Source organism: Littorina saxatilis, linkage group LG11 (genome assembly GCF_037325665.1).
Source record: "Littorina saxatilis isolate snail1 linkage group LG11, US_GU_Lsax_2.0, whole genome shotgun sequence".
Lineage (NCBI taxonomy): Eukaryota > Metazoa > Mollusca > Gastropoda > Littorinimorpha > Littorinidae > Littorina > Littorina saxatilis.
In genome coordinates this window covers 18,408,128-18,415,498 of record NC_090255.1, presented here as the reverse complement: position 1 = coordinate 18,415,498, position 7,371 = coordinate 18,408,128, and the positions used below count along the sequence as shown (strand labels likewise).

General features: G+C 40.0%; 1 protein-coding gene across 1 annotated transcript; it reads left to right on the top strand.

Annotated features, from left to right (window-relative positions):
* The first annotated feature begins 3,041 nt into the window (after nt 1–3,041).
* On the top strand, nt 3,042–4,015 carry LOC138979925 (uncharacterized). Its single transcript, XM_070352702.1, has 2 exons — nt 3,042–3,324; nt 3,794–4,015. The coding sequence occupies exons 1-2, from the start codon at nt 3,122–3,124 to the stop codon at nt 4,011–4,013; spliced, it is 423 nt and encodes a 140-aa protein (XP_070208803.1). The 5' UTR covers nt 3,042–3,121; the 3' UTR covers nt 4,014–4,015.
* The last annotated feature ends 3,356 nt before the right edge of the window (nt 4,016–7,371 follow it).

Here is a 7,371-nt window from a genome sequence, read left to right as displayed (position 1 = left end):
TCTAGTGGCTGCTCCGCCTGGCGTCTGGCATTATGGGGTTAGTGCTAGGACTGGTTGATCCGGTGTCAGAATAATGTGACTGAGTGAGACATGAAGCCTGTGCTGCGACTTCTATCTTGACTTGTGTGTGGCGCACGTTAAATGTCAAAACAGCACCGCCCTGATATGGCCCTTCGTGGTCGGCTGGGCGTTAAGCAAACAAACACCCCCTTTTAAGACCTCCAGAAATCTGAGAAAATCAGGTCTTAAAATGGAGGTAAATTTACAGAGGTTATGAACAGAAAGTCTGAGAAAACAAGGTCTTAAAATGGAGGGGGTCTTAAAAGGGGGGTTCCACTGTATGACTATTGGGGATTATGTGTTTGTAAAGATAGAGCTGAGAATCCTACACAGAATTCTGTGCATAGAAGGCGGCCTGAATCTTGACCCACACTGCTGGCATGACCTTCATAGCTGCATTCAACTCCCATCCCCCCCCCCCCTTTCCCCGTCGCAATATAACTTTGAACGGTTGAAAACGACGTTAAACACCAAAGAAAGAAAGAAAGAAAGAAAGCTGCAGTCAACGCTTTACTTTTATGCTGGTAACTTTACGGTTGCTCTCTCTGGATTGAGCGTTTTTATTTCAACCAAGGGGAAAAATTAAATGCCTCTGCAGAGATTCGAACCTAGGACCTAGATTTTCAGGCCGATGTCCTAACCACTGGTGTTTTTTTTATTGTAAGATGGATATATCATATGTCTAGCGGATGCAGCTACATGTACAAATGTGCCAAATTAGAACTTGCATTCTCAGCCTATAATCTTTGGCCATTCATGTGAGTACTAAATATTGTGAATGCATGTGAGACTGCCTTGTTTTACTTTTGTGAAATGTGTGAACTCACTTTGTTTACATCTTTGTGTTAATAAAGGCAGTTTATCAGTTACCTCTGTTTCTTTCTTCTGCAAGTATGTCAAATGGCCCACACACACCCTCATGCGCACACACAGACACACACACACACACAAAATCAGATCTCAAGTGTAAGTATTCTTTTTGCAGTTTTATTTTAATACCCATAATCAGTCAAACAAATATATCATCACACTTGCACCAAAGCTTAAAGGTACTGAACTTGTCAAATCCAGGTGCACGGAGCCCCTGGGGCTTTTAGTCATACCTCAGGCAGCTATCCGTTAGAAGAACTACCAAGTTTCATTGACTTTGCACCCAAAGAGTCAAGAACTGCGATTTTTTTTACGAATTAATTTCGTACTCGGACCCGGCTGGTCTTGGCCTATTTTTGGATCTAAATTTAGATCAGGTAGATCACCACATCATGCACAAAAAGACACGTCACTAGCAAACTATGTCAGACATCATCATGAGTTTGTGTAAAACAAAATGGAGGCCGGAATCACTCAGTTGAATCGAACTCGACCAAACACCACGTAATAACTAGGTTAATTTATGCACTCGCGTGAACAAGAAACTGTCGAGCTTCACAGATGTCGTCGTTGGGTAGTTTTGGGTTTGTTTTACTACCATAGGAGGATTTTTGAACTGTAAATGCACTCAGCTGCAACAAAAACGCAAAACAAAGGCTGTGAGCTGCACTGTGCCTTTAAAAGTAGCAGTCATGCATACATATATATGTAATGTGTAAATGTTTCAGGTCACCATCTGTCCGGGCTTGAACATGCAATAAGAACACCTCTACACAAACACATGTACAGTCAACCGGCTAGCTGCTTCCCTGTAAGGCATATTTTTTAAATAAATTAATCGATTTTCCGCAGACAGCAGCCAGGTAGTGGATCTTTAGTATATGTCCAAGCAGACGGTTGATCTTAGTACAACATATCAAGGAAATATTTTTTTAAAACAGATCCAACATCTAACCAGAGTTCCAAAGTTCATAATCAACAAAGAAGAATGGTATGTTACTGGAACCCTTTATTTATGACTAAAGGCAATGTGCGGCAGTAAAATTACCAAACTTAAACTTGAAGAATAGGCAAGGAATAACTTAGTTTTCTTGGTAGTTATTGAAGTGACTTATTAAAATGAATGAAAACATTGTGGATGGATATTGACTGCTGTTGCGATGAAAACTGGCATTTACAGCGTCATATGGGATTTCTAGAAAACGGCTTTACAGCAACATCATACATCAGAAATTCATATTTGGCACAAGGATACACATGTATTATATCTACAATCATATAGAACGGTTTTTTTTATTTTTTAAACAACTACAGTTGAATTTAAATTAATTATTGTAATGAATATGCAGTGAGAAATTCGTTCATTCTTATGACAAAAGATATTAAAATTCAACTGTAGTCTGTTGTAAAAAAATCGTTCTATATGATTGTAGATATGATACATGTGCATCTTTGTGCCAAATATTAGGAATTTCTGATGTATGATGTCGCTGTTAAACTGTTTCCTAGAAATCCAATGTAACGACTGTTTCCATAGCAACGGCACTCTATGTCGATCAGTATTCACAATCCTCCGAAAGCGGCGTATGGCTGCCTAAATGGCGGGGTAAAAACAGTCATACACGTAAAAATTTACTCGTGCAAAAACATGAGTGTACGTGGGAGTTTCAGTCCACGAACACAGAAGAAGAAGAAGTATTCACAATTGTTCTATTTATGTTTATGTCACTTCCCAGAAAACCAGGTTGTTCCATGTATTCTTCAAATTCAATTTTACTGCCGCACATTTCCTTAACAAAATGTAAGATTTAGGCCTACTGTACTTTGACCGAGCAGTTTTTGTAAGTGGACAGGCCTTAGTTTTATTTCGGTGGCATAATTCAATGCGCTTCGTCAAAATGTCTCGAACTGAAAACAAAAGCAGACACAAGACTTATGGTCAGTTGGAGTTGTCTCCCGTACTCCTAACTTTAAAGGTCAACCACATTGCTCGGTCAAAAAAATTCTGCGGAGAGAACATTACTAAATAGTACCAGATGCAAAATATTGGCAAGCAAAGTTCTTTGGTTTAATAGATATCGATCAATGAAAGTGGGTTTTCATACCTGCAATTAAGGGTAAGGGAAGTAAGAATCTAAAACGCAGCCATGGCTGATCTCCCCTCGCAGTGACGTCAGCAGCTGTATTGGCAATGGCAGACCATGAAGAAAACAGTGAAACAAGCAGCGTTTCTTCACTGGAACTATCGTGCTACAGTAGTGATTTTGAGGTTTTGAATGAACACGATCTTCAACCATACCAGTTTGAACCTGAGCTGTCCGATGCTGAGGTTGAGGAAACACCCGACAGAGACGATTTTAGCGAGTCTCTCGATCGTTTGATGTCTACCAACTGGTAAGAAACTACCACTGATTCAGTGATTGTGAGACTCTTCCTCGTATATATTCCTATTATAGAATCGATTCTGGTAGAGCTTGTTTTGCAGTCAGTAATTTGTAAAGTTTGTGCGATGTCTTCTTTTACCCTTGATGCAATTCATGCCAGAAAGTGATGCGCATTCCTGATTATAATTTTAGTCAAAACATCATCCTACTGAGTACAGAGTAGTCAGTATGCCCACTCAATCATTGCTAGTAGCAGTCCCCAAAACGAAAACTAGCCAAATCAGTACACGTATGGATATACCAATGTTCCAATGGAATAACAATTTATTATGGTTTTGTCTAGACATAATGGTCACTACCATTGGTTGTGAATTTGTCCATTTCAGTTGTTTTACTGCCTTAGTAGATCAATTTTTGTGTGTGAGTTTGTAGACTGCAGAGAATTTGAACTAAACTTGTATCAAATTTTGTGTGTGCAGGTGTCAGTGCGCAAACTGTGCAGGCATGGGCTCAATCCGAGAATGCCGCTGTTGTCAAGAAATTCCAGAAATGGAATCACTGACAGTAAGCACAGGGGTGGGCTGCATCACTGACCACCCTGGCTTCAGATCAGTGTGCTTGGACCACTATGTCTTGGAGACATGCTATCACTGGTACAACCAGCAGTATGGGAGGGCTATACAGGATGCTAATGAGTAAGTTATTTTTTTTTTTTGAATTGTAATCATGATACTATAAATAGGTTTATGTCATAGATGTGCAAAAACAAATAACAATAAAATAAAAAAAATGAAAATTAATTGTCAGATATTCATTTTTATTTCAAGACAATTCATTTATTCGCATGTGCTAATTCTGAGCAAAGCAATATGGGGAATGTTTTCAAGTATCCTGATTGTACACTTTGTGTACTGTGGACTGGGTGGCCGAGTGGTAACGCACTTGCGCTCGGAAGCGAGAGGTTGCGAGTTCGACCCTGGGTCAGGGCGTTAGCAATTTTCTCCCCCCTTTCCTAACCTAGGTGGTGGGTGCTAGTCTTTCGGATGAGACGAAACACCGAGGTCCCTTCGTGTACACTACATTGGGGTGTGCACGTTAAAGATCCCACCATTGACAAAAGGGTCTTGTGTGTGGCGCACGTTATATGTCTTTCGGATGAGATGAAAAACCGAGGTCCCTTTGTGTACACTACATTGGGGTGTGCACGTTAAAGATCCCACGATTGACAAAAGGGTCTTTCCTGGCAAAATTGTATAGGCATAGATAAAAATGTCCACCAAAATACCCGTGTGACTTGGAATAATAGGCCGTGAAAAGTAGGATATGCGCCGAAATGGCTGCGATCTGCTGGCCGATGTGAATGCGTGATGTATTGTGTAAAAAAAATTCCATCTCACACGGCATAAATAAATCCCTGCGCCTTGAATATGTGCGCGATATAAATTGCATAAAATTTTTTTTAAAAATCCCTGCGCTTAGAACTGTACCCACGGAATACGCGCGATATAAGCCTCATATTGATTGATTGATTGATACTGTCATTAATACTGTATGCTTGTTTTTCTTTACAGGCGGTATCGGTGTGTAGCTTACCGCATGCTTGTGCAGTGGGTCTGGAAATGGCTGGGGAGAGACATCAGGGTCACCTTACCAGCTTGTGCGGTTGCAAGAATTAGAGAACAGTTTCCTAGTGCAGATGGGCAGTACGTGGGTTATAGGGACCCAGAGTAATATTACATTATATGACAGCATCAGCCCATTTTTGCATCCTTATGTGTTCCAATTTTATTGATAATACATTGTCATTGTGATTAAATATTATTATTACATAGACGAGAAAATAAATATTATTATTACATTGACGAGAAAACTATTTTGATGTGTGTTTGTAGTTGGTTCAGCTTGTGCCACACATTGATTTGAAAAAGTGTGTTTATTTATTTATATTTAAGATACAGAAGTGCAACAGTAAAATCATGTAGTTTGTAACATGTATAGTGTAGTTGGTATATTTTTGTGTGCAAGGAGATTTTCAAATGTGTATACGAATTTAACTAATAAAAACAAGTTAATACTGCCATTGTCACATCAATTTTTGCTTTTGTGTCACCATGAGATAGCGAAAGCGGTCAGATATATTTCACATGTGGATTGTGTGGTGGTGTCTCACCTCACTCATACCTCAAAGTCATTGAAACAAGTAGTTATAAGTTATCACTTGCAGAGTCAGGTCTGCTCTTTTTTAAACTGTTTTGTCAACATAACAACAAATTCTACGGTACACAACTTACTTTTCCAATAAACTCAACAACTTACTCTTTTCTCCAAGTTAAATTTACTTTCCATCCTGTCTCAAGTAAACAATAACCAACACATAAACATTCACAGGCACATTCACCCATCCTCTCAGATAACGAAAAGCACAATCATTAGTCCACAAAGCTATGTGTAGCTAACAGTTAATTTACCACTGAAAGTCAGTTCTTGTAAAGACTTGCTCAAAGTACACACACATTAAGCATTCAAGTATTGATCATAGTATGTCACAAATTTGACATTATTCGAGCACACACACACTTGGCCAAATAATGCACACCTGAATGTATTTATTTAAAACGAAAATACTAAAAAGAATTAGTGATTTACCAACAAAATAAATAAATTAAAAAAATATAATAATAATGCGACAAATAGAACACAAACACAGCTCGGTAGCGGGACGGGTCAAGCTGACACTGACCGTACCAGTGGGCACTGCCAGCCGTGTTGTTTACAAACCCAAACACAGGGCGATAGCTGGACGGGTCAAGCTGACACTGACCGATATTTATGTGAAAACACGCACCGCGCTTCATCTGTGTGTTTCGCGTGTGACATCCCCGATGGATGGTTGGGACTGAACCAGGCTTTAGAGTCCTTATTGTTTTAATTCCGAAACTTCTCATCAATGCCTCACGTGGAGGGTAGCAGTCACCTTCGAAATGTTCATGGCAAATCGCAGACGACGAAGTCGGTGTCCCACACTTTGGGCCAAAGTTTACTCTTTTCTCTTGCACGAAACGTACCCACCTATCACGGACTGTTTTTTTTTCGGGAAGCGGTGCAAGGTGTAGCCATCGGCTTGTTTATTTGTGCATCGCCCAACCGCACAATATAGGCCATTGGAAGTTTTTCTTCGTTTTGGTTCAGAACTAACACTATCCGAGATATGCGCCGCCATTGTTGACTACATACGCTGACGTCACGAGGCAAATGATCACGTGGGCGCGGTTTTCACAGGTGCAAAAGGTTATCCGAAGTAGATTTTATTCAATATAAAAAAAAAGAAGCATTTTTCGAAAAAAAGATTTTCGGCATGCGACTTCACTTAGTATGTAGATATTTTGTGCAAAGTTTCATTTTTCAATGTGGATGACCTTTAATGTGCTGCAGACAGGTGTACCCAAACAGCCCATATCACAAACGGTTTGGAATTCACGAAAACACAAGATCCGCACTGCACAACTTCAGTGCACATGTACGCGAGAGTGCTCGGTCGCTTTTTTGAAAATGTGTATCTTGAGAGAAAAATATAGAATAGTGCGCTGTCCGAAGGAATGGAGTTCTTATCGGACAATGACAGCGCTCAGTTCAAAACGATAGGACATCTGACCGCCATGCAGCTATGTGAATCGGACATTTGAGCCTTTCAATCGGTCTATGTCGGACGCCTGACGACATCTCTGAGGCTTTTACATGAAATAAGACCATGCGGGCACTAATAGTTGCATACCAAAAATGAACTGCCTCAAGGCTCTCTATGCAGAGTGGTATCTTTTTAAAGAATAAATTCAGGTACAGCTTCTTCTAAAGAAAAGAAAAATTCACCGAAACCACCAAAAAATCTACCTCACTATAGAAAGCAGTCAAAGTATTGATTTTTGGTCTGTGACCAAGTGGAGGGATGGCCTTATCCCATGTTAAAGGTGAGGACAACTTTTTAAATGAGGCGTAGTGGGGTCATTCTCAGAAATGGTGGTCCAGTGAGAGTGAGTAGGGGTGACACATTTGAAATCAT